At 48.5% G+C, this 26,565-nt stretch overlaps 1 protein-coding gene across 2 annotated transcripts; it reads left to right on the top strand.

Annotated features, from left to right (window-relative positions):
* The first annotated feature begins 10,223 nt into the window (after nt 1-10,223).
* Nucleotides 10,224-23,860, top strand: MTX1 (metaxin 1). 2 transcript variants are annotated; one of them, XM_056852874.1, is made up of 8 exons: nt 10,224-10,322; nt 12,644-12,713; nt 15,695-15,774; nt 16,954-17,046; nt 18,134-18,316; nt 19,802-19,878; nt 21,517-21,671; nt 23,626-23,860. In XM_056852874.1, the coding sequence occupies exons 1-8, from the start codon at nt 10,242-10,244 to the stop codon at nt 23,844-23,846; spliced, it is 960 nt and encodes a 319-aa protein (XP_056708852.1). In that variant the 5' UTR covers nt 10,224-10,241; the 3' UTR covers nt 23,847-23,860. The 2 variants fall into 2 exon arrangements, with proteins under 2 accessions (XP_056708852.1, XP_056708851.1); XM_056852873.1 differs by having other exon boundaries at nt 10,225-10,322; nt 21,517-21,689.
* The last annotated feature ends 2,705 nt before the right edge of the window (nt 23,861-26,565 follow it).

Below are 26,565 nucleotides of genomic sequence, written 5' to 3'. Positions count from 1 at the left end.
TCTTTGAAGTTGGCTGGGAAGGTTCCCCCTGTGCTGCAGCCAAGCCCTCGGCCGGAGAAGCTGTGTTTACGCTTTGTTTCCCCGCCGCCGCCATGGCGACGGGGCCTAGTCGTGCCCAGGTGGGCCTTTCCGTCCCTTCCTGTCTTGCCTGGCCCCAAAGCCACGTCAAGGCAGGCCACTGTGGTCAGGCCGGGACCCCCTCCCAACGCTTCATGAAAGAGGGGTCCTTTGGGAGGGTGGGGGCCGGGTCCCTTCCGGGATCCTCCCCCCCCCACCCCCAAATTACAGAGCGAGAGGGTTTGTCTGGCAGGCATTGTTTTCTTTCCATGGCAACCGTTTTGGGAGACCGTGACATCGGCCGGGTCTGGATCCAAGCGTCACGGCCTCCCGAAAACATGCAGCGTCTGGCAGCCCGGAGGCCGGAGGAGGAAACCCGAGGCAGGGCTGCCGGGAGCGTCAAGGGCGTTTTCAGAAGGGGCTTGCAAATCGCTTTCACGGGCGGCTGCAAAAAAGCTACCCCTGCTGGGACAGACCGAAGGTTAATCTCATCCAGCCTCTTTGTTTCCAACCAGCCAGAAGCCTCCAGAAAGCCGACAAGTGCAACACAAAAAAGGGAACAGCGCACCCGTTTGTTCCCCGGCATCAGGGATTCAAAGGTATACTGCCTCTGAACATGGAGGTTCTATCTCTGGCTAACAGCAATTAATAAATACCGGTTTACGAAACCAAAAACTACAGTTCTGCTGAGTATTCTTTCTTTCCCCCTGTTCTTAGACCGAGGTCCTGAACAACAAAACCATAAAACTTAAATAAGACCCATCTCTAAAAACACATCCCTTCGTCTCTTCTCTGCACCCTCCAAAAAACGAGCAACAAAATAAGTATGCTGAGGGTTCAGATTCCTCTAAGAGGAACTGAACCTTTTGCTCCGAGGTTGCTCGAGAAGATGTGGACCACTTGTTACAACGTGGTATAATCCGTTTTCGCCTAAGTTGGTATACATAAGGACAGTGCAAAAGGATATGTACCAAGGAGTCCACTGACTGAAGAGGGCAGGGACACAGCCGGTCTGAAAAAGGGATCTTTAGCATGGTTTACAAAACCATGCATGAGGAGAGGGGCTGTGGCTCGGTGGAAGAGCCTCCGCTTTGCATGCAGAAGGTCCCAGGTTCAATCCCTGGCATCTCCAACTTAAAAAGGACCAGGCAGTAGGTGATGGGAAAGACCTCTGCTAGAGGCCCTGGAGAGCCGCAGCCAGTCTGAGCAGACAGTACTGACCTTGGTGGACCAGTGGTCTGATTCAGCATAAGGCAGCTTTATGTGTGATCTGAATGAACAAGTTCTTGCATTCATCTCAGGTCTTTGCAAAGATAAGAAAGGCCCTGCTGAATCAGACTGAGGCCCATCAGGTCCAGCAGCCTGTTCACACAATGGCCAACCAGGTGCCTCTAGGAAGCCCACAAGCAAGAGGACTGCAGCAGCATTATACTGCCTGTGTTTCACAGCACCTAATAGGCCTGCTCCTCTGATCCTGGAGAGACTAGGTATGCATCATGACTAGCATCCATTTTTACTAGCAGCCATGAATACCCTCTCCTCCATGAACATGTCCACTCCCCTCTTCAAGCCTTCCAAGTTGGCAGCCATCACCACATCCTGGGGCAGGGAGTTCCACGTCTGCAAAAACAATGCCAGCACGGCTAGGGCCAGTCTAGTCTGCGCAGGGAGATTCTTTTGAAAGGTCTGTCTGCTGCCTCTCTGAAGTCTGATGGCTTTTTTTTTTTTTACCATAAACCTTATGATCAGAAGTTCCTGAAGAGAAGTCCTATTAGTAGCGTTGCCAACCTCCAGGTGGGGGCTGGAGATCTCCTGGGATTACAACTGATCTCCAGGCAACAAAGATCAGTTCCCCTGGAGGAAACGGCTGCTTTGGAGGGCGGACTCTGTGGCACTGTACCCCACTGAGGTCCCTGTCCTCCCCAGGCTCCACTCCCCCAATCTCCAGGAGTTGCCCAACCTGGAGCTGGCAGCCCTACCCACCCATCCCCCTCTGTTGGCCAGGAGGGCCCTGGCAACCTTACCTGTTAGGCTGCTGTCCTATGCTCACTTGTGTGTGTGTGCGTTAAGTACTGTCAAGTCGCTTCCGACTCATGGCGACCCTATGAATGAAAGTCCTCCAAAATGTCCTATCTTTGACAGCCTTGCTCAGATCTTGCAAATTGAAGGCTATGGCTTTCTTTATAGAGTCAATCCATCTCTTGCTGGGTCTTCCTCTTTTCCTGCTGCCCTCAACATTTCCTAGCATGACTGTCTTTTCCAGTGACTCTTGTCGTCTCATGACATGACCAAAATACGACAGCCTCAGTTTAATCATTTTAGCTTCTAGGGTCAGTTCAGGCTTGATTTGATCTATAACCCACTGATTTGTGTTTTTGGCAGTCCACGGTATCCGTAACACTCTCCTCCAACACCACATTTCAAAGGAATCTACTTTCTTCCTATCAGCTTTCTTCACTGTCCAGCTTTCACACCCATACATAGTAATAGGGAATACGATGGCATGAATTAATCTAGTCTTGGTGGCCAGTGACACATCCTTACACTTCAAAATCTTTTCTAGCTCCTTCATGGCTGCCCTTCCCAGTCTCAATCTCCTTCTGATTTCTTGGCTGCAGTCTCCCTTTTGGTTGATGGTGGAGCCAAGGAATAGAAAGTCTCACTTAGCTAGGAGTAATGTCTCACTGAACTCAAATGGATTTACTTCTGAGAAGACCTGCTTAAGATTGCTCCTATATTGTGGCCAACCAGCAGTCTTGTGGTCCCTAAAAGACCAACAGATGACAAGAGTGCCTTCATATTCTTGTGCATGAACTGCCCTGTGTCGGCGCAAGAGACATGATACATGCAGTCTCCCCTTCTGAGATTTGATTTCAGTTGTGGGTAAGGAGCTGAGTCCTGAAGGATAGTGGCACGAGGAATGTATATAGCCATCTCTCCAAGGTCACCAATTAAGCTTCCATAGTAGAAGTAGGGGTTCAAATACAGGTCCCCTAGGATCCAAATTCAACACTGTATCCACTAAGCCACGCCAGACATCATGGAAGATGTCCAACAATGGCTATTAGCCACGATGGCTAAATGGAACCTCCATACTCACAAGCAGTATACCTCTGAAAACCAGATGCTGAGTGGGGGACAACAGGAGGGGGAAGCGTCCTGTAGGACTTAGAATCATAGAATAGAATCATCGAGTTGGAAGGGACCACCAGGGTCATCTAGTCCAACCCACTGCACAATGCAGGAAATTCACAACTACCTCCCCCCACACACACACCCAGTGATCCCTGCTCCATGGCCAAGATGCCCTCCCTCTCATCATCTGCCTAAGGTCATAGAATCAGCATTGCTGACAGATGGCCATCTAGCCTCTGCTTAAAAACCTCCAGGGAAGGAGAGCTCACCACCTCCCGAGGAAGCCTGTTCCACTGAGGAACCGCTCAAACTGTTCTTCTTGAAAGTTCTTCCTAATGTCTAGATGGAAACTCTTTTGATTTAATTTCAGCCCGTTGGTTCTGGTCCGACCTTCTGGGGCAACAGAAAACAACTCGGCACCCTCCTCTATATGACAGCCCTTCAAGTACTTGAAGATGGTTATCATATCACCTCTCAGTCTTCTCTGTCTTCTAAGGACGTCTGGCTGGCCACTGCGGAGAAGAGGATGCTGAATTAGACAATCCTCTGCTGTGCTCCTACAGCGCTCTTATTACGTTTTAAGACAGTGGTCCCCAGTGTTTTTGGGCCTGCAGGCATATTTGTAATTCAGACATGGCACGGTTGGCGCAGCAACAAAATGGCTGCCACAAAACGGCTGCTGAACCCATGAAGCTGCCTCATACTGAACCAGACCCTTGGTCCATCCAAGTCAGTATTGTCTACTCAGACTGGCGGCGGCTCTCCAGGGTCTCAGGCAGAGGTCTTTCACATCACCTACTCGCCTGGTCCCTTTAACTGGAGGTGCCGGAGATTGAACCTGGTACCTTCTGCATGCCAAGCAGGCGCTCTATCACTGAGCCACAACCCCTCTCCTTGGCTCTCCAGGGTCTCAGGCAGAGGTCTTTCACATCACCTACTCGCCTGGTCCCTTTAACTGGAGGTGCCGGGGATTGAACCCGGGACCTTCTGCATGCCAAGCAGATGCTCTGCCACTGAGCCACGGCCCCTCCCCAAGGCACAGCCAGCCACAAAATGATTGCCACAGCTCAACTTCTGTAACACAGTGTAGATCTTTGTGCTGTGGTAGCAGCTGCTGCCAAAGCAACATTTTAAAAAAAATCTGCAGGGCCAATGAAATCTCCAATAGTCGATAAGAAGCCTTGTGGGGCAAAAACTCTACTTGGCCCTACCCACTTCCTAAGAACACTTGGCAGCAGCCAGAAAAGGGGCCATGGCGCTAGGGTTGCCAGGTCTCTCTTCGCCACCGGCAGGAGGTTTTTTGGGCGGAGCCTGAGGAGGGCGGGGTTTGGGGAGGGGAGGGACTTTATGCCATAGAGTCCAATTGCTAAAGAGGTCATTTTCTCCAGGTGAACAGATCTCGACCAGCTGGAGATCAGTTATAACAGCAGGAGATCTCCAGCTAGTACCTGGAGGTTGAGAATTCAAAGCTATGCACTCGTACTAAGCTCAATAAAGCCACATATACACAATGCAAGTTGCAAACAAATCTATTCAGAGGAAAAGCCTCTAAATAAAAGGACAGTGTCCGTGAAGTTTACAGTCAAGAGCAAGAGGTCGTGAAATATTCACAGTTCAAACATCCAGCCAGGTAAGAATATACATACAAAAGGTCATTTGTTATTCAAGCGCATTTGCGTTACAAAATGTAAGTCCAGTAATGGTACGTTTCGTGCAGGGCAACGGAATAAATTTCAGCCGCAATGGGCTTCCGGTAAAATTCCCATTTCATAGATTTTGCTCTTGACTGTAAACTTCACGGACACGGTCCTTTTATTTAGAGGCTTTTCCTCTGAATAGATTTGTTTGCAACTTGCATTGTGTATATGTGGCTTTATTGAGCTTAGTACGAGTGCATAGCTTTGTACGAGTGCATAGCTTTGAATTCTCATCTTCCTTTTTGTACTTGTAGCCTCTTTTTTGATTACCAGTACCTGGAGGTTGGCAATCCTACATGGCACCCATGGGTGCCATGTTTGGGACCCCTGTTTTTAAGCTATGCACCTTCGCCCCCCTCTCCTGCCCAGGTGGTGATAGAATAGTGTGCTGGATTCTCCTCCAAATGAGATCACCGAGGAGGGAAATATCGTGCAGCAACAGCAGATTGCATTGGCTGCCTGCCTGGGCCAAGCTGGTATTTCTTAGCCAAGGATGTCCCCGTGAGTCTCTCTCCCTTGCAGAGCGACAGGGTCTCAGACCTGGATCGCACCTCCTTTGGCAAAGAGGGGCAGGATGCATTTCCCGCCAGGTCGGGCCGAGACCACGAGATGAATCTCTCTGCATTTCCTCTGCCGGGGATTCCACTCCGCAATGAAAGGAAGACATCTGGTCTGTCTTTCGAATCATGTCCTCAGCTAAGGGCAGGAAGAGAGACCCAAAGATAGTATATTTAAAATTAGAGTGTCCAAGCATAGGCAAGCGTTTCTTCTTTGGCCAAGACAAAGTTTCTTCTTCCTAGCCAGAAAAATGTACAGACAAGAAAGGTGGGAGGGGGAGAAGAAATGTGAAAGGTGAATTTCTACCAGGTACTGTTTCTCCCGTACCCTGACCTGGACTCAAATCTAGCTTTACTATATTTATATCGCACTAAAAAATTGATTTCCCCATACACACCTACACCTCTGAAGTAGGCCCTTCTCTTTGTTAAATGGTCTCTGCTTTTCTTTATGCATGCTGCCAAGTTGCTTGTAGCGATGTTCAATTTTATTCTATTTTTGTGTGGCTTTCGGGGCTTGCAAGCAGCTTTGAACAACATCTTTGGGAAAGTGTGACGTAATTATTTTAAAAAAGATCTATCCAATCAAATCATTGTCGCTGGAAACATTTTCTAGAGCAAAGGCACACAACGCCACACTTAGGGCTGCCAGCCACGGGTTGAGAAATATCTAGAGATTTCAGGGGTGGAGACTGGGGAGGGTGGGGTTTGGGGAGGGGAGGGACCTCAGCAGGATATAATGCCATAGATTCCCCCCCCCCCAAAAAAAGCAGCCATTTTATCCGGGGAATGGATTGTGGCCATCTGAAGATCAATTGTAATAGCGGGAGATCTCCAGGTACCACCTGGGGGTGGGCAGTCCTACCCACGCTTTGTGCAGCTGGATCCCTGTGCGTTTCTGCTCAGAAGAAAGTCCTAGTTAGGCTGCTATCAATCTGAGGCATGCTTCCTTGGCATTAAGCCTATTGGACTCCGTAGGGGTTACTTCAGTGTAAACACACATTAGTTCGGAGTGCAGATCTTGGAGTCAACCCCACGGCAAACGGTGAGATTTGCCAATAACAAGAGTAATTTTGCAATCCTTAAACTGCCTCCCCCGAGAGTAAATCCCTTTGTCCCATTAGGGCTTGCTTCCGGATCGGATGGCAGCACTGCAAAACACACATTTACTTGGGAATAAACCCCATCACATCCCATGGGATCAACGTCTGTGCACAGATCCTTGCAATCCCTCACAAGCATAAGAACATAAGAAAGACCGTGCTGGATCAGACCAAGGCTCATTGAGTCCAGCAATCTGTTCACACAGTGGCCAACCAGGGGCCTCTAGGAAGCCCACAAACAAGACAACTGCAGCAGCATCTGTTCCACAGCACTTAATATAACAGCCATGCTCCTCTGATCCTGGAGAAAATAGGTATGCATCACGACTAGTACCCATTTTGACTAGGAGCCATGGCTAGCCCTCTCCTCCATGAACATGTCCACTCATAAGAACACAAGAAAGGCCATGCTGGATCAGACCAAGGCCCATCAAGTCCAGCAGGCTGTTCACAGTGGCCAACCAGGTGGCTCTAGGAAGCCCACAAACAAGACAGCTGCAGCAGCATTCTCCTGCCTGTGATCCACAGCACCTAATATGATAGGCATGCTCCTATGATCCTGGAGAGAATAGGGATGCATCATGACTAGTATCCATTTTTACTAATAGCCATGAATAGCCCTCCATGAACATGTCTACTCCCCTCTTAAAGCCTTCCAAGTTGGCAGCCATCACCACATCCTGGGGCAGGGAGTTCCATGAGTTAACTAGGCCTCTAGGAAGCCCATAAACAAGACGACTGCAGCAGCATTGTCCTGCCTATGTTCCACAGCACCTAGTATAATAGGCATGCTCCTCTGATCCTGGAGGGAACAGGTATGCATCACGTCTGGTATCCATTTTGACTAGTAGACATGAATAGCCCTATCCTCCATGAACATGTCCACTCATAGAATCATAGAGTTGGAAGGGACAACCAGGGCTATCAAATCCAACCCCCTGCACAATGCAGGAAATTCGCAACTACCTCCCTGCTCCACACCCCTAGTGACCAGAAGATGGCCAAGATGCCCTCCCTGTCATCATCTGCCTAAGGTCACAGAATCAGCATTGCTGACAGATGGCCATCTAACCTCTTCTTAAAAACCTCCAGGGAAGGAGAGCCCACCACCTCCCGGGGGAGTCTGTTCCACTGAAGAACCGCTCTGTTAGAAAATTCTTCCTAATGTCTAGACGGAAACTCTTTTGATTTAATTTCAACTTGTTGGTTCTGGTCCAACCTTCTTGAGCAACAGAAAACAACTCGGCACCATCCTCAATATGACAGCCTCTCAAGTACTTGAACATGGCTATCATATCCCCTCTCAGTCTTCTCCTCTTCAGGCTATAAACATACCCAGCTCCTTCAACCTTTCCTCATAGGACTTGGTCTCCAGACCCCTCACTCTCTTTGTTGCCCTCCTCTGGACATGTTCCAGCTTGACAACATCTTTTTTAAATTGTGGTGCCCAAAACTGAACACATTACCCTAGTTGAGGTCTAACCAGAGCGGAGTAAAGCAATACCATCACTTTGCATGATCTGGACACTATACTTCTGTTGATGCAGCCCAAGACTGCGTTTGCCTTTTTAGCTACTGCATCACACTGCTGACTCACGTTCAGTGTTTGATCTACTAAGACCCCAAGATCCTTTTCTCACACACTACTGCTCAGACAAGTCTCCCCCATCCTATAATTATGCATTTGATTTTTCTACCTAAATGCAGAACTTTACATTTGTCTTTGTTGAAGTGCATTTTATTAGTTTTAGCCCAATTCTCCAGTCTGTCAAGATCATCCTGCATCTTAACTCTGTCTTCTACCGTATTTGCTACCCCTCCCAATTTAGTATCATCTGCAAATTTAATAAGCATCCCCTCTATTCCTTCATCCACATCTTTTATAAAGATGTTGAACAACACAGGGCCCAGCACAGATCCCTGAGGAACTCCACTAGTCATTTCTCTCCAAGTGGATGAGGAACCATTAACTAGCACTCTTTGGGTACGATCTGTCAACCAGTTGCAGATCCACTTAACAATAATAGGAGCTAAACCACAAATTCCCAATTTGTCAACTATGTCATAAGAACATAAGAAAAAGCCCTGCTGGATCAGACCAAGGCCCATCGAGTCCAGCAGTCTGTTCACACCGTGGCCAAGTATCCAAGTGACTAGTATCCATTTTGACTGGTAGCCATGGCTATCCCTCTCCTCTATAGTAGAAAAGGGCAAGAGTCCAGTAGCACCTTGTGTGCGTGTTAAGTGCCGTCAAGTCGCTTCCAACTCACGGCGACCCTATGAGTGAAAGTCCTCCAAAATGTCCTATCTTTGACAGCCCTACTCAGATCCTGCAAATTGAAGGCTGTGGCTTCCTTTATTGAGTCAATCCATCTCTTGTTGGGTCTTCCTCTTTTCCTGCTGCCCTCAACTCAGCTGCCAGTAGCACCTTACAGACTAACAAAAATATTTTCTGGCAGGGTGTGAGCTTTCGTGAGCCACAGCTCACTTCTTCAGGTACAGCTTAGAATGTGAATCCATCTGTCTTTAAGTAGAGGAGAGTGAATTCAGACAAGCATTAGTATATTGTCGAAGGCTTTCACGGTCAGAGTTCATTGGTTCTTGTAGGTTATCCGGGCTGTGTGACCGTGGTCTTGGTATCTTCTTTCCTGATGTTTCGCCCGCAGCTGTGGCGGGCATCTTCAGAGGAGTAACCCTGAAGGACAGGGTCTCTCAGAGTCAAGTGTGTAGGAAGAGTAATATAGAGTCAGAAAGGGGTTGGATTTGAGCTGAGTCATTGTCCTGCAAAAAGTATTGTAACTTAGTTTATGGGGAAAACATATCTTTCACATATATGCATATTCACATAGCATAACACACACACACACACACACACACATATATATATATATATATATATATATATATATATATATATATATATATATATATATATATATATATATATATATATATATATACACACACACCCAGATCTAGAATCACGATGCATGATGGGTAAAGTAGCAATCTTTGGTCAACAGACATTTGCTACTGTGAGGCCTGGATTGACCTGCAACTGTTTGCAGGCAGCTGACTAGGTGAGATCATTCTCACGTGGTACAGGCAAGTTCCCTAATTAAGCCTGGAGCTTTGATACAGTATCAAAGCTCAACCCAACCCCTTTCTGACTCTATATTACTCTTCCTACACACTTGACACTGAGAGACCCTGTCCTTCAGGGTTACTCCTCCGAAGATGCCTGCCACAGCTGCGGGCGAAACGTCAGGAAAGAAGATACCAAGACCACAAGAACCAAGCATTAGCGTGTCCATGGGAATAGCAGGCGTGATGGGGTCAGGGGTGGTCTGCAGAAGAGTCGGTGATGTCCAGGGGAGAGGTGGGTGTGGAGAAGTCAGCATTGGGAATGAGCCATGAACGTGCCCACTCCCCTCTTCAAGCCTTCCAAGTTGGCAGCCATCCCCCCCCTCCTCCTGGGGCAGGGAGTTCCACCGTTTAACTCTGCGCCGCGTGAAGGAACGCCCCCTCGGCCTCCGCAGGGCTTCCTTCCGAGGGAGGCCGCCCGGCAGAGCTGGAAGCCGACGTGCTCGCTCGGGGACGCGCGCGCCGCCGCGTGGCGCGCCGCCGACGCACGTGCGCCCGGGGGGGCGGGGCCTTTTCGGCGTGCGCTTCCGGGTCGAGAGGGCTGGGCGATGGCGGCGCCCATGGAGCTGTACTGCTGGGCCGGCGGCTGGGGCTTGCCCTCCGTGGACCCCGACTGCCTCACGGTGCTGGTGAGCGGGGGGGGGGCGCCCTCTCCTCCTCCTCCTCCTCCTCCTCTTCCTCTCCGGACAGGGAGCGGCCTTCCACTGAGTCAGAGCCTCGGTCCATCCAACTCAGTGTTGCCTACTCAGACCGGCAACTTCTCTCCAGGGTCTGAGGCAGAGGTCTTTCCTATCACCTACTTGCCTAGTCCCTTCAACTGGAGATGCCGGGGATTGAACCTGGGACCTTCTGCATGCCAAGCAGATGCTCTACCACTGAGCCACGGCCTCTCTCCAAGGCTCTCCAGGGTCTCAGGCTGAGGTCTTTCACATCACCCGCTTGCCTGGTCCCTTCAACTGGAGATGCTGGGGATTGAACCTGGGACCTTCTGCCTGCCAAGCAGATGCTCTGTCATTGAGCCACAGGCCCTCCCCTACACACATGAAGCTGCCTTGCAAGACCCTGGGTCCTTCAAAGTCAGTATTGTCTACTCAGACTGGCAGCTGCTCTCCAGGGTCTCAGGCTGAGGTCTTTCACATCACCTACTTGCCTGGTCCCTTTAACTGGAGATGCCGGGGACTGAACCTGGGGCCTTCTGCGTGCAAATGACATGCTCTAACGCTGAGCCACAGCCCCTCTCCATGGCTCTCCAGGGTCTCAGGCAGGGGGTCTTTCCCATCACCTACTCGCCTGGTCCCTTTAACTGGAGATGCCGGGGATTGAACCTGGGGGCCTTCTGCAGGCCACACACATGCTCTGCCACTGAGCCACAGCCCCTCAGTGGTAGAGCATCTGCTTGGCATGCAGAAGGTCCCAGGTTCAATCCGTGGCATCTCCAGTTAAAGGGACCAGGCAAGTAGGTGATGTGAAAGACCTCTGCCCTGAGACCCTGGAGAGCCGCTGCCAGTCTGAGTGGACAATACTGACTTCGATGGATCAAGGGTCTGGTTCAGTATAAAGCAGCTTCATATGTTCCCTGTTGATTAGTAGTAGTAAAGTTGAAGTTCTAGGAAAACCTTATTTAGTATGCTAATGATGTAACTCATTATTAGCATAACACATGTAACTCAAGTAATAAGTACTATAGGTTAAAATGTAGGTGTAATATCTTGGAGAAACAATATTAATAGTTTAATGTAGATATTTAAGAAAATTAGGCATGGTAAAGTAAGAAGATCTTTCTCCTTTACTGCAGATTTAAATACCAGTTTAATCATGGTTAATCTTAAACGTTCATAGAGGAGAAAATAAGTAATTGCAAATAGATGGTAGAAATTAAAATTGTTTGAATAGATGGTCAATCTAGGATAAAGTAAGGCATGTTTGGTATTATGTGATGTAGTTAGGATGTACAATTTGTCTCATTTTGTATGTCTTGTGTTTGTAATTTTGTAAGTTTAAAAATAAGAAGAACAAAGAGTTTCAGGGTAAAAACTTTTGAGAGGCACAACTTCCTTTGACTGTCATCTGTGTCTGACTCTCAAAAGCTTCTACCCTGAAACTCTTGTTGGTATCTAAGGTGCTACTGGAACACGAATCTAACTGCTCCCCTCTGTGTGGCCGGCCTTATGTCTGACACCCCTGTTTTAAAGCATCTATTAGATGCCTTCTTGTCGGGGTTCTTATAGTGGTAGTTCCTGTGTTGGTGGGGGAGGGGGGAGGGTTGGACTAGATAACTCGGGCGGTCCCTTCTGACTCTTGAGATTAAATAAATAAACACAATGGCTCTCGATGCCCGCCATTTTGCAAGGATTTATACTAAATGGGATTTATTTATTTAAAAAAAAATAGTTGCCCTCTTAAGTGGGAGCCCTTTTAAGGAAAATCAGAATGTTCTTAGGCGGTTAATCCAGTCCAGCCAGCATGGTGTAGTGGTTAAGAGTGGTGGTTTGGAGCGGTGGACTCTAATCTGGGGAACCGGGTTTCATTCCCCCACTCCTCCACATGAGCGGAGTAGGCTAATCTGGTGGACTGGATTTGTTTCCCCACTCCTCCACATGAAGACGGCTGGGTGACCTTGGGCAAGTCACAGCTCTCTTAGAGCTCTCTCAGCCCCACCTACCTCACAGGGCGTCTGTTGTGGGGAAGGGAAGGAGATTGTAAACTGGTTTGATTCTTCCTTAAATGGTAGAGAACGTCAGCATATAAAAACCAACTCTTCTTCCTCCCTTTCTTCCTCCTCCCCCTCCCCCTTCTTTCATTTCACTGACGGTTGAAATCCTATTGGTAAAACAGTTGTTTTTAACATAATCGTGACAAGCCCAGGTTCTTATTTCCAGTACCCATTCTGGTTAAGACTGTGAAACACGTACAAGCCTGGCTGAATTTCCCCTCCCTCTTTCCTTTCCAGACTTACGCCCGATTCACGGGAGCTCCTCTGAAGGTTCACAAAATCTCAAACCCGTGGCGAAGCCCCTCAGGTAACATTTCAGAGAGGAGGTGGTTTAAGATGATGATAATTCTGCGACGGGTACTGTTGGATAGCCTTCACATTAGGCAATGTCAGGAAGAAAAACTCCGTTTTTGCCTTCTGAAATGAAAGCATGTTTCTAGTCCATAAGAAGATAGAAAACCTTGAAAACATGGGATGGGGGGGCAGGGAAAACGATCACCCGAAGAGTCTCCAAAGATTCACTGTCCCACCAGGAAACTCTCCTGCCAAGTCCCACATTGATGGCAACAGTGCTAAGTGGGTGGAGAATGGAATGCTCTCTGTGCATCCACAGAGGTATTGCCCAGATGTTGCTCCTGGTGAACTGGGTTGGTTTCCCCACTCCTCCCCTTGAAGCTGGCTGGGTGACCTTGGGCTAGTCACAGCTCTCTTAGCACTGTCTCAGCCTCACCTACCTCACGGGGTGTCTGTTGTAGGCAGGGTAAGGGAAGGTGATTGTAAGCCGGTTTGATTCTTAAGTGGTAAGAGAAAGTCAGCATATAAAGACACACTCTTCTTCCTTTTTATCTGAGGCTGAGTCTTGATGCTAAAAATGGGCTTTGCTCTGGTTAGTCTTTGCTCAGACTATGCATTCATCCCACTTGCCCGTTCCAAGTCTTGGCAGGCGGGGTAGCCAGCCCTCGGTTAACAGGCCCATTACAAAGATGATCGGTACTTTTTCTGAGCCTGGCCTGGCTGGACAGAAAGTTCTAGAATGCCTTGTGCCAAGCCAGCGTGGCGCCTTCTCCCTGCCATGGCTGTTTCGGCCTCCCCCCAAATAATTTTTTTATGAGAAAGGGCTGGTTTTCTCCCGCTCTGCTCTGCATACTCTCGGCCGCCTAAAGGACTGGGTTTTCATCACAACAGGAAACAGGCGCTGACCGCCTGGCCTTGGTTACAATCCCACTGAAAGCCATATAGAATCTGATTGGCCCCAGATCCCTAAAGAAGAATTTGCTTTTTCCAACTAAGATTGCTAACTTTTTAAACTGGCCTCACTCCTGGTCTGTAAAGAGATGCCTAGGGTGCAGAAATTAAGGGGGTACGGGTTTTCCTGAGAGAGATGGGGGGAGACTCTATTTCCATATCTTGAGCTGAAGCCCCAGGGCTGGTTGATATTGGCAGCCGTCACCTTCAGCCAACATGGTGTAATGGCTAAGAGCGGTGGTTAAGAGTGGTGGACTCTAATCTGAAGAACCGGGTTTGATTCCCCACTCTTCCACATGAACGGCGGAGGCTAATGTGAACCGGGTTTGTTTCCGCACTCCTGCACATGAAGCCAGCTGGGTGATGATGGGCTAGTCACAGTTCTCTTAGAGCTTTCTCAGCCCCACCTGCCTCAATGTCAAAGGTATTTATTACTATCCATGACCAGCAAATACAGCAAAAATACAAAAAAATTGGGACAGTTAAAAATAATCATGGTACACATCAACCACAAATACAGATAAATGTAATGTATTTAACATGTTAACACTCCTTAACGAATACTAAAAATAAAATCACCCCAAGGATTTACAATCTGTACCACTCTTTAAGACCCCACCTGCCTCAGAGGGTGTCTGTTGTGGGGAGAGGAAGGAAAGATGATTGTAAGCTGGTTTGATTCTTCCTTAAGTGGTAGAGACAGTCGGCATAGAAAAACCAACTCTCCTTCTCCTCTGAACCAGAATTCCAGCTGCAGGCCTTAAAATCCTGTAATGGGTTTTAATTCCTTGCTCTGCCGGGAAAAACCCGGGTCTAATCGAAGATGTGCAGCAACTGGTTGTCCTTGCTCGATGACACTCTGTTCCTGTTCAGTGGCGCCCTTGTTATGACCTGTAGGGCCAGCAGCTGGTTGAGTGAAGAAATCGTACACAATGCTTTATTCTCCTTGGCTGGGTGTGCTGCCTCTTTGGTCGTGATCCTGACCCTGCTCTTAACACCCTGTCCCTCCTGGCGCATGCTGAGTTACGGCTTACTGAACTAGGGCTTCAAGGGTGTGTGTGTATTATAACATGCATGCTAAAAAAAAAATCACATCTTTAGAACATTTAAATCCAACAAGACGCACATCATTCAAACAGTTGAAACCGGAGATAAAATACATACAAAAACAAATCTCTACAAGTCAGATGCCTGTTTCAGGAGTCCTTAACCTTTTTGAGCCTGCGTGTACATTTGGAATTCCATCACAGCACAGTGGGCGCAGGGACAAAATGGCTGCCACAAAATGGCTGCTGCAGGAGGCGGAGTCAGCCACAAAATGATTGCTGGAGTTTTAACTTCAACACAGTGTAGATTCTTGTGTTGTGGTGGCAGCTGCTGCAAACGCAGCATTAAAAAAAAAACATGCATAGCTAATCAAATCTCCAATAGTTAACTGGGGGCCTGTGATGGGATGGGGAAAGAAAGCGGCTAAGGGGAGACATAGAGGTCTATAAAATTATGCATGGTTTGGAGAGAGTGGATAGGGAGAAGTTTTTCTCCCTCTCCCATAATACTAGAACACGGGGTCAACTGCTGAAGCTGGAGGGTGAGAGATTCAAAACAGATGAAAGGAAGTATTTTTTCACACAACACATAGTTAAATTGTCGAACTCCCTGCCCCAGGATGTGGTGATGGCTGCCAGCTTGGAAGGCTTTAAGAGGGGAGTGGACATATTCATGAAGGAAAGGGGTATTCATGGCTATTAGTTAGAATGGATACTAGCCATGCTGCATACCTATTCTCTCCAGTATCAGAGGAGCATGCCCATTATCTTAGGTGCTGTGGAACACAGGCAGGATGGTGCTGCTGCAGTCGTCTTGTTGGCTTCCTAGAGGCGCCTGGTTGGCCACTGTGTGACCTGATGGGCCTTGGTCTGATCCAGCAGGGCCTTTCTTATGTTCTTATAAGGAGTGAACCATTAGGAAATCCCCCCTCACTACAAAAGCGTCCTCCAAGTGATAAAATGTCCCCTCCCTCCCCTATTGTGCATCTGCTTCCAGGGACCCTCCCAGCACTGCGGACCAAGGACGAGGGCGTCCTCTCGGATACGCACCAGATCATTACCCATCTCAGGAAACAGGTACGTCGCTTGGGAGAATCGCCCCTATATCCCGGGGCTGGGATGGTGGTAAAAAGGTAAAGGTCCCTTGTGCAAGCACCTGGTCATTCCTGACCCATGGGGTGACATCACATCCCGACGTTTTCTAGGCAGAGTTTGTTTGCGGGGTGGTCGGCCATTGCCTTCCCCAGTCATCTTCCTTTTACCCCCAGCAAGCTGGGTACTCATTTTACCGACCTCGGAAGGATGGAAAGCTGAGTCAACCTTGAACCGGCTACCTGAAACCGACTTCCGTCGGGATCAAACTCAGGTTGTGAGCAGAGCCTGGACTGCAGAACTGCAGTTTACCACTCTGTGCCATGGGGATGGTGGTAGCGGTAGCTATAACTTCGTCAACTTTGTCATGCTGACTGAGAATATAATAACTGAGAGTTCATGCAGCCTTCAGCTGTCAGTGAACTCTGATGCTCCAAGTTACTGTAATCTTTGACAGTTAATTGAAACTGTTACAGAAGACTTAGATTAATTGCTTTTTAATGGAGGTTAAGAATTGAGATTGGCCTCCTTATCTTGCTATGCGCACTTGCTGATTGGATCATTTGCACTTCTGTTGGTTATCAGAATAAATCAATCAGAATCAATTGCTTACCTAGATAATAATCACATGATTATGATAGAACAGGTTTAGAAAAAGATAAAGATTGATACTTTTCTATAAAAACGCACTGCTCCGATAATTGTCACATCTCTCTCCGAACTTTCTCAGCCCCACCAACCTCACAAGGTGTCTGTTGTGGGGAGAGGAAGGGAAGGCGATTGTCAGCCGGTTTGATTCTCCTTAAAAGGTAGAGAAAGGAGGCATATAAAAACCAACTCTTCTTCTTTACATGGTCCATAACAGAATGATAGAAAAAGCAGACATTGGGCGAAAACGCACGGTCGCTTTAGCCTCCTTTATTCCCTGTTTCCGCCAGGATTTAGCCAGGATCGAACGCACGTTCGGCGAAACGCACACGTTCAATCCTGGCTGAAACAGGGAATAAAGGAGGCTAAAGCGACCATGCGTTTTCGCCCAAAGTGGCATACTTTCTATAAAGATTTCTCAGCTCCCGCCTTGAACAGTTAAGTGAGCAAGGTAGAGCTGGCTGATGATCCGTGGGGGCCATCTTCAGCCCTGACTGAGTCTTCTTCTGGCTTTAGAAATTCAACGCCGATTATGACCTCTCCGCTCGGCAGGGAGCGGACACGCTTGCCTTTGTGTCTCTGCTGCAGAAGAAGCTGCTGCCTGTCTTGGTGAGTTGCCCAGGCCGGAGCAGGAGAAAATCGTATGTGCGTGGAGGGAGGGGCCCCTGGTTTGATGGCCCAGGCTAGCCTGATCTCATCAGACCTCAGAAGCTGAGCAGGGTCGGCCCTGGTTAGCATTGGGATGGGAGACCGCCAAGGAAGTCCAGGGTCGCTACACAGAGGCAGGCGATGGCCAACCACCTCTGAATGCCTCTTGCCTTGGTGTATAGTTTTCTCCCCCGTCTAGTTTTGTTGTAAATCCTGGTTCTGGAGTATTGTTCTTTCATTTTGCAATCCAGTTTTAATTGCATTATGGGTTGTATGTATTATACCGCTGTTTCTGCATTGTCTTTGATTCTGTTTGGGATGACCCAGACTAGCCCGATATGGTCAGATCTTGGAAGCTAAGCAGGGTCAGCCCTGGGTTAGTACTTGGATAGGGGATCACCTAGAATGTCCAGGGTTGCTACGCAGAGGCAGGCAAGGGGAAACCGCCTCTGCTCCTCTCTCGCCTTGAAAACCTTACGGGGGTTGCCATAAATTGGCTGTGACTTGATGGCACTTTCCACCACCACCATTGTTGGGGGGCTTTGAATCGCAGAAGGGCGTCAAGCTGAGGTTCAAGGGATTCTGTGCCCGATGCTGAGTTACAAACGTGCATGTAATCTTGGAATATATTCGACCCTGGCTGAGGGTACCAGAATTGGGCCTGCTGGGAGGTTCCAGTGCCCTGCTTTCCCCTTGAGCCAGCGTGGTGTAGTGGTTAAGAGCAGTGGTTTGGGGCAGTGGGCTCTGATCTGGGGAACCGGGTTTGATTCCTGACTCCTCCACATGAGCGGTGGACGCTAATCTGGAGAACTGGGTTGGTTTCCCCACTCCTCCATGTGAAGCCAGCTGGGTGGCCTTGGGCTAGTCACAACTCTCTCTGAACTCTCTGAGCCTCACCTACCTCACAGGGTGTCTGTTGTGGGGAGGGGAAGGCGATTGTAAGCCGGTTTGATTCTTCCTTAAGTGGTAGAGAAAGTCAACATATAAAAACCAACTCTCCTCCTCCTTCTCTTCCTCCTCCTTTTTTTCCTTTTTTTTCTTCTTCCAGATCCACACGTTCTGGGTGGACGCCAGAAACTACGTGGAGCACACGCGGAAGTGGTACGCTGAGGCCATCCCCTTCCCGCTGAACTTCTTCCTGCCGGGCCGCATGCACAAGCGGCAGCTGGAACGGCTGCAGATGGTCTGTGGGGAGAACTGCCTGGAGAACGAGGAGGTGCTGGAGAAGGAGGTGAGTGGGGAGAGCCCTGGCCATCCGCCCCCTCTTGCTGAGGAAGCGGGCTGGAAGCCCGTCGCCCTGGCATAGGGCACTGGAATCACAGTCATGTAGCCTTTGAGATCCAAGCCAGGCCTCTTTTCCAGACTAAACACCACACCTAAAAAAGGATATTGCGGAGCTTGAGAAGGTACAGAAAAGAGGGCGAATGGGAGGCATGGAGGGCTTACTGGGAAACTGAAACTTACTTGGGAAAACTACAAGGTTATTCTTTATTCTAATCTAATTATCAATGATGTATGAGCTAAAAATTGTAATACTAAATTTTATCTTTATCTTTATATTGAATAGTTAATTTTAGCTTTTTCTTAATTATTACATAGAATATTCAATAACTAAAATTTAAAAATGATATATAATGTTTTTCCTTGATTGTAATGAAGGAATTAGTATGCAACAAGCAGATTACTGCTAGGTATAATATAAAATAACATTAAGATTAGAATTCTAAATGCAAAGGACTAATCAAGTAAATAGAAAGGTGGAGGAGGATGAAGGGGAAGTTTTTATTTATTTAATTACTTAATAATGATATATTTTCAACACTATACTTTGTTACGAATATCTATGGAGTTATTTTTGAATATCTGTTGAAAAGTTATGTATGATTTTATGGAAAATAATTTAAAAAAATTTTTTTTAAAGAGAAGGTACAGAAAAGAGCAACCAAAATGATCAGGGGGCTGGAGCAACGGCCCTATGAGGAGCGGTTAAAACGCTTAGGGCTGTTTAGCTTGGAAAGAAGGCGGCTGAGGGGAGACATGATAGAAGTTATAAAATTATGCATTGTATGGAGAGAGTGGACAGGGAGAAGCTTTTCTCCTTCTCATAATACCAGAATGTGGGGTCATCTGCTGAAGCTGGAGGGCGAGAGATTCAAAATAGAGAAAAGGAAATATTTCTTCACACAACGCATAGTTAAATTGTGGAACCCCCTGCCCCAGGATGTGGTGATGGCTGCCAATTGGGAAGGCTTTAAGAAGGGAGTGGACATGTTCATGGAGGAAAGGGGTATCCATGGCTACTAGTTAAAATGGATAGTAGTCATGATGCATACCTATTCTCTCCAGGATCAGAGGAGCATGCCTATTATCTTGGGTGCTGTGGAACACAGATAGGATGGTGCTGCTGCAGTCGTCTTATTTGTGGGCTTCCTAGAGGCACCTGATTGGCCACTGTGTGAACAGACTGCTGGACTCGATGGACCTTGGTCTGATCCAGCATGGCCTTTCTTATGAAAGATGGTATCCATTTGGGGGTGATTAGCTCCCCACCACTCACACACATGACAGGATACTCTCCCCCCACCCGGCTCCAACTTTGGAAACATAAAATGTATTGCTTGAGGAAGGGAAATGGCAAAGAGTGGGGTGTGCATATGTTTTGTAATGTGGTGTGAGTCATGGACTTTGACACAGCAACTCTCTCCATGCCCCACAGCTGTACCGGGAAGCTTGCGAGTGCCTAACGCTCCTGTCCCAGCGCCTTGGCAGGCAGAAGTTCTTTTTCGGAGACTCGTAAGTAGCTGGTGGAATGGCATGTGGGAGCTGATGGCGGAAGCCTGCTGCTGAAGGGAGGGGGGTGCAGCAATTCTGGCTCAGTGGTGACAAGGGAAACATATTTATTAACGTCAGTATATCTAACTCTCAACATTGCCCCATCTGTGGATACTTAAATCTGGATATTGGGGCCATGGACAGACCAGACAGATCTTTCTGCAAACCAGTTAATAGCCAGAGTTCCTTGTAGTTTTAAGAAACAAATGCCCTCTGACATCTCAGTGATCATTGCTAGGCAATCGCAACAGTATTGCCAGCTTTCAAGCCTTGGTTCCGTTTGGTGGAAGGAGGCTGCCACATACCTTGCTTGACTCACCCAGGCCTGGCTGCTTGCTACTTTTCAACTGCAGCCACCACACAAGAGCCAGTTGGACTAGGATCTGGGAGACCCAGGTTTGAATCCCTGTTGTGCCATGGAAGCTTGCTGTGTGACCTTGGGCCAGTCACTCCCTCTCAGCCAAACGTAGCTTACAGGGTTGTTATGAGGATAAAATGGAGGAAAGGAAATGACGTGGGCTGCTTTGGGTCCCCATTGTGAAGAAAGGTGGGTTATAAATGAAGTAAATTAATAAGAAGAGGAAAAAGAGTTGATTTTTATACCCTGATTTTCTCTACCTTCAAGGAGTCTCAAAGCGGCTTACAATTGCCTTCCCTTCCCCTCCCCAGCACAGACACCTTCTGAGATAGGTGGGACTGAGAGAGTGCAGGGAGAACTGTGACTGGCCCAAGGTCACCCAGCAGGCTGCATGTGGAGGGGAATCGAACCCGGTTCTCCAGATCAGAGCCCAACGCTCTTAAACGCTATACCATGCTGGCTCCCCACAACAGACATCTTGTGAGGTAGATGGGGCTGAAAGAGTTCGGAGAGAACTGTGACTGGCCCAAGGTCACCCAGCAGGCTGCATGGGGAGGAGTGGGGAATCGAACCCGGTTCTCCAGATTAGAGTCCGCCGCTCTTAATCTACACCACGCTGGCTCTCCCAGATATAGCTGAAAATGAGGAGGCAGATAAAGGTAGGTTGGCTGGTGGGTGAGAAGGAAGCAAGGAGAGGGGATAAGATATGGGGGCTGCCAGGAGGCGAGAAAGAGGAAATAGCATGGGGAAGGGGATACAATGGAAAATGAAGTAACCCCCTGCTTTCCTCGGATATGTGGAATTTATTTCTCATGCTGTCAGCTTTTGCCCCAGGGACATTTTCAACACTCAAGTATGAACAATTTTGGCTAGAACTGTGATCGAAACCCATGGGCCAGACGCTGGCACTCCCAGCCTAATCTACCTAACAGGGTTGTTATGGGGAGGACACCTCACGTATTTTTCCCTGAGTTTTTCAGAGGAATGTTGGGGACTTTTCAACAACACAATAAAATATAACTTTTCACGGGCTGTTTCTGGGGGGAAGATATTTCAGGAGGCCAAAGATTTGTTGGTAGGCCGAGAAAGAAGTAGGCAGCCGTTCGCCGTAGAGATGAGAACTTCGTTTTCTTGTTGACTCTCCCATGAAGCGGAGAGGAGAGTCGCAAGCCCGCACTCTCCAAGTGGTCCCCAAATGGGCTGGGGATTTTCGGGAGGTCCCATTTTCTTTCTCTTATCAGGCCGGCCTCCTTGGATGCGTTTGTCTTCAGCCACGTGGCCCCGCTCCTGAAAGCCAAACTGCCCAACGGGAAGCTCCAGCAGCACTTGAAGGCCTTGCCAAACCTCTGCAATTACTGCACGGCCATCTTGAGTCTCTACTTCCCCTGGGTTGAAGGTGAGGGCGGCTTCCGCTGTGTGGGGTTTGATTCCCCGCTCCTCCACATGAGCGGCGGAGGCTGATCTGGTGAACCGGGTTGGTTTCCCCACTCCTACACACGAAGCTGGCTGGGTGAACTTGGGCTAGTCACATCTCTCTTTGTTAGCTCTCTCAGCCCCACCTACCTCATAGGGTGTCTGTTGTGGGGAGGGGAAGGGAAGGCGATTGTAAGCCGGTTGGATTCTATGGCATCAAAGTCCCTCCCCAAACCCTGCCCTCCTCAGGCTCCGCCCCGAAAATCTCCAGGTATTTCCCAACCCAGAGCTGGCAGGCCTACAGATGGTAAACCTGTATCTGGGCCTCAGCTTTTTGTACTGCCTTTTGATCCCCTGGCATGCACTCCCTTTGAGAGCCAGCATGGTGTAGTGGTTAAGAGCGGTGGTTTGGAGTGGTGGACTCTAATCTGGAGAATTGGGTTTGATTCCCCGCTCCTCCACATGAGCGGCGGACGCTAATCTGGTGAACTGGGTTTGTTTCCCCAGTCCTACACACGAAGCCAGCTGGGTGACCTTGGGCTAATCACAGTTCTCTTAGAGCTCTCTTAGCCCTACCTACCTCACAGGGTGCCTGTTGTGGGGAGGGGAAGGGGATTGTAAGCAGGTTGGATTCTTCCTTAAGTAGTAGAGAAAGTCAGCATATGAAAACCAACTCCTTATCTGATCAGCTTTTTAATGTTCTGCTTCTGTTTTATGGATAGTTTTTAGTCTTGTTTTTTCAATTGGCTTTTTAATGGCATTTTTATACTGTGGTGTTTCATCATAAGGTACCTCGAGCAGGGCTCTGAAGAGGTGGTGTAGAATGTTCTAAATAAATACATCCATGCCGGGGATTGAACCAGGGACCTTTCACATGCAAAGCAGGCTCTCTGCCACTGAGCCATGCCCCCCTCCTATATCATCTGCCCTCCAACGTCTGGTCCTCTTTGCTCCCAGGGTGCAAGTTTGGAAAGCAGATTTTCTGCGGCAATTTAGCAGTTATTGCTCGACTTTTAAGTACAATGAAACGTGTTAAATATGCCTTCCCTTCCACTCCTCACCACAGACACCTTTCCAGAGGAAATGATCTCTGTAGTTTAGAGCAGGGGTGTCAATCATAAGGCCGTAGGCCGGATCCCCTTGACTGCTCTTATCCAGCCCGTGAGCCAGCTGAGGCAGCCACCCCTAGGGTTGCCTGGTCCCTCTTCGCCAGTGGCAGGAGGTTTTTGGGAGGGGGGGGTCTTAGGAGGGAGGGATTTGGGGAGGGGAGGGACTTCAATGCCACAGAGTCCAATTGCCAAAGTGGCCATTTTCTCCAAGAGAACTGATCTCTATTGGCTGGAGATCAGTTGTAATAGCGGGAGATCCCCAGCTACTACCTGGAGGTTAAATATCAAATTGAAACACCTATGCTGTTATGCAAAATACCAACTCAAAAAACCGCACAAAGGCTCAATATTGCCTTGGAATTTATTAATTATAAACATTAAACTATATAACTACCTACTCTATACTATAACTATCCTACAGTACTATATATACTAAATCCAATATATACTAAATCCAATAAGTATCAATTTCTGTCAGCAGTCATCACATATAGTAATATGTGATGATTGTTGATAGAAATTGATACTTATTGGATTTAGTATATATTGGATTTAGTATATATAGTATTGTAGGATAGTTATAGTATAGAGTAGGTAGTTATATAGTTTAATGTTTATAATTAATAAATTCCAATGCAATATTGAGCCTTCGTGCTGTTTTTTGATTTACTACCTGGAGGTTGGCAACCGTAGCCACCCCCCCACTCTCACGTACACAATATTGTGCTTGCCTTGCCAAGAGCCTGACTGTTCCGCCTGGTGGTTGGCCGCCAAACCGAGGGCAGCCGTCCCTTTCCCAGCACCTAACAGGCCTTCTCTCCTTGCCAGGTGACCCTCCGCCACCGGTTCAAAAGGCCACAGCCTGCGACGAGGCCGAGGAAGACCCCCACAAACGTCGAAACCAGATCCTGTCCGTGCTGGTGGGGCTGGCGGCCATGATCGGCTACGCTTTCCTCAGTGGCATTGTCTCCGTTCAGAGGCAGGCGCCCAGCCACTTACGGCCTCGCGCTATCGCCCTGGAGGAGGAAGAGGAAGAGGAAGAGGAGTGACCCCCACGGGCCGAAGACGTGTGCCGCCATCTTTTCCACGGACTGTTTTGTACCTGGCTGGGCCTGGCCCATCCACCCCCTCAGACTCTTTCCACTTATTCATTCCAGAACCCCGGGGGGGGGGGGGGAGGGAGGGAGGCCAATAAATCCACGTGAGTCCTCTGCGTCTCTGCTTGTGTCTTCTTCAGCCTATCCTGCCTCTTGGTGGTGTAGTGGTTAAGAGCGTCAGACTCTAATCTGGAGAACCGGGTTTGATTCCCCACTCCTCCACAGGAGCAGCAGACTAATCTGGAGAACTGGGTTTGATTCCCCACTCTTCCGCAGGCAGATTCTAATCTGGAGAACCAGATTCGATTCCCTACTCCTTCACAGGAGCAGCGGACTCTAATCTGGAGAACCAGGTTGGTTTCCCCACTCCTCCACAGGCGGACTCTAATCTGGAGAACCGGGTTCGATTCCCCACTCCTCCACATGAAGCCAGCTGGGTGACCTTGGGCTAGTCACAGCCCCACCTACCTTACATGGTGCCTGTTGTGGGGAGAGGAAGGGAAGGAGATTGTAAGTTGATCTGAGACTCGTTAAAGGTAGAGAAAATCAGGGTATAAAAACCAACTCTTCTTCTTCGGCTCACATTTCCTGTCCATTTTTGAGACATGAAATGGAGAATCTAGGCAAGGTTTTAGGGAGTCCACTGCAACTGGGTACAGATTTTTTTCCCTTCTCTTTAGTCTAAACAATCTATTTTATGTTCTGTCTAAATAAAGTCCAGGTATCTTATCATATGGCGAAGCAGGTTTCTAGTCCTCAGGGAGGAAGAAGGGAGGAAATTCACCCTCCTTAGGGGTAGAAAATTTCTCCTGGAGCCTTACAGAAGTAGAAATGAAACAAAGATGGGGGAAGGTGGGTTTTTTCTACCCGACGCAACTGGTGCTCTATTACCATCTCGGTGTTCTTTTTTTAAAAAATTGGCACCGTGATTTTTATCATCTGGATTAATCTTTTCGATCTGTAGCTAGCCCCTTGGAAAATCTGAGGGCATGTACCGCTCCGTTTAAAAACATGAACGCTACAGCAATCCCTTAAAATGCTCCTCTTTCCCCCTGCCCAACCTGATGCGCCGCATCACTGCATCTCCAGGATCTGTGGGTGGGCAGAGCAGAAACTTGCATTTGTGGGGTGAGCAGGGAAGCCCAAGGAGGGACACCAGCAGGGTTCCCCTGAGATTAGGAACCCAAAATTCTACAATATTTTAATTTTATTTATTCTTTCCATGTGTTACCCCGCTCTCCCCAGCCAACTCCTGGCTCAGAGAATATAAAAGTCATATTAATCAATAAAAGCATTAAAACGTTTTAAAATAACCCTATAAAATCGTATAAACATTATACTAAATTACCCAGGCGCCTCTAACCGACAAATCGCAATACACAAACTTTAGCTAGGCGAACAGATGGAAGGCACCAGATGAAATAAAAGCTATTACCGCAGTGGGGAGGTTAGGGAGGCCAGCCTTTATATATAGGAAACCGTAGCTGGCCTCAACCATAAGCCTGGCAGAATAGCTCTGTTTTACAGGCCTTGCAGAACTCTTTGAGGTCTTGCAGGGCCCTGGTCTCACTAGAGAGGCTGTTTCACCAGGCAGGGGCCAGGGCAGAGAAAGCCCTGGCCCTGGTCGAGGCCAGCCGGACACTCCTTGGGCTGGGGACCACCAAAAGATTGTTATTAGCTGAACGAAGAGATCTCCAGCTAGTACCTGGAGGTTTGTGTTCTAGCAAAAACAACCTATTATAGTGTAAATCAAGTTGCAAAATCTTACGTTGCAAGTTTTGTTGTTACTACGCTCCTGGACAAACCTAAGGAGGAAAAAACCTCAGTTCCCAACCTCTGGGACTGGCCTGGTGAAAAAATTCTTGCCGCCCTTCAGGAATGGCCTGGAGGAAAGAGTGTTTGCCAATCTCAAGGGTTTCTCTAGACTGAAATTCTTTCCTCCAGGCCATTCCTGGAGGGTGGCAACAGAATTTTTTCTCCAGGCCAGTCCTGGAGGTTGGGAGCTGAGTTTTTTTTCCTCCTTAGGTTCGTCCAGGAGGGTAGTAACAACAAAACGGGCCACTTAGATTTTGCAACTTGATTCGCACTATAATAGGTGGTTTTTGCCAGAACACTATCGTTCTAACAACCTAGGTTCTTCTTTTTGAGGTGAGTACCTGGAGGTTGGCAACCTTACACGGACACAATATTGGGGGGCGCTGCTGCAAATCATCGCTTATTTAGCTTGTGTATAAATCCGCCTCAATGGAGGTTTTGGGGAGGCAAAGGGAGCAAGGATCATTGGCAGCGCAGCCTTGTCCCAGAATTCAGCCCCCTTCCCACCGCAGACCAGACCCCGGATTCCAGGACCTTGTTCGCACCGCCGACTGTGCCCTCGTGTGGTTTGGCCACCGCACTTCGGCTGCGTCGGCCAGACAGAAGCGTTTCCCCCAGCCGTGGCTGGGGATTTGGACAGGGTGACATCAGCTCGCCACGCTTGCCAAGTTCCCAAGCGTACCGCTTCTGTTTTCCGAAGCGAGGCCTGGAACCGGTCCCACCGTCTGTGCCCTGCGGAGGCCCGGTGCCTCTCGCCTGTCTACGTCAGCCTTCCGAGGCCGTGTGGTTGACCCGTTTGTCTTGGCAGCTCTGCTCTCCGTCTGCCCCGTCCTCTTGCGCTTACAGGGCCCGGAGT

Source organism: Euleptes europaea, chromosome 7 (genome assembly GCF_029931775.1).
Source record: "Euleptes europaea isolate rEulEur1 chromosome 7, rEulEur1.hap1, whole genome shotgun sequence".
Classification (NCBI taxonomy): domain Eukaryota; kingdom Metazoa; phylum Chordata; class Lepidosauria; order Squamata; family Sphaerodactylidae; genus Euleptes; species Euleptes europaea.
Note: the sequence above shows the minus strand (reverse complement) of the source record. Positions and strands in the feature narration are given on the sequence as shown.

Coding starts and splice junctions, on each gene's coding strand:
- MTX1 (XM_056852873.1), top strand. CDS start 10,242: ATGGCGGCGCCCATGGAGCTGTACTGCTGGGCCGGCGGCTGGGGCTTG. Junction 12,714..15,694: donor CCCGTGGCGAAGCCCCTCAG/GTAACATTTCAG, acceptor ATCTGCTTCCAG/GGACCCTCCCAGCACTGCGG. Junction 15,775..16,953: donor TTACCCATCTCAGGAAACAG/GTACGTCGCTTG, acceptor TTCTGGCTTTAG/AAATTCAACGCCGATTATGA.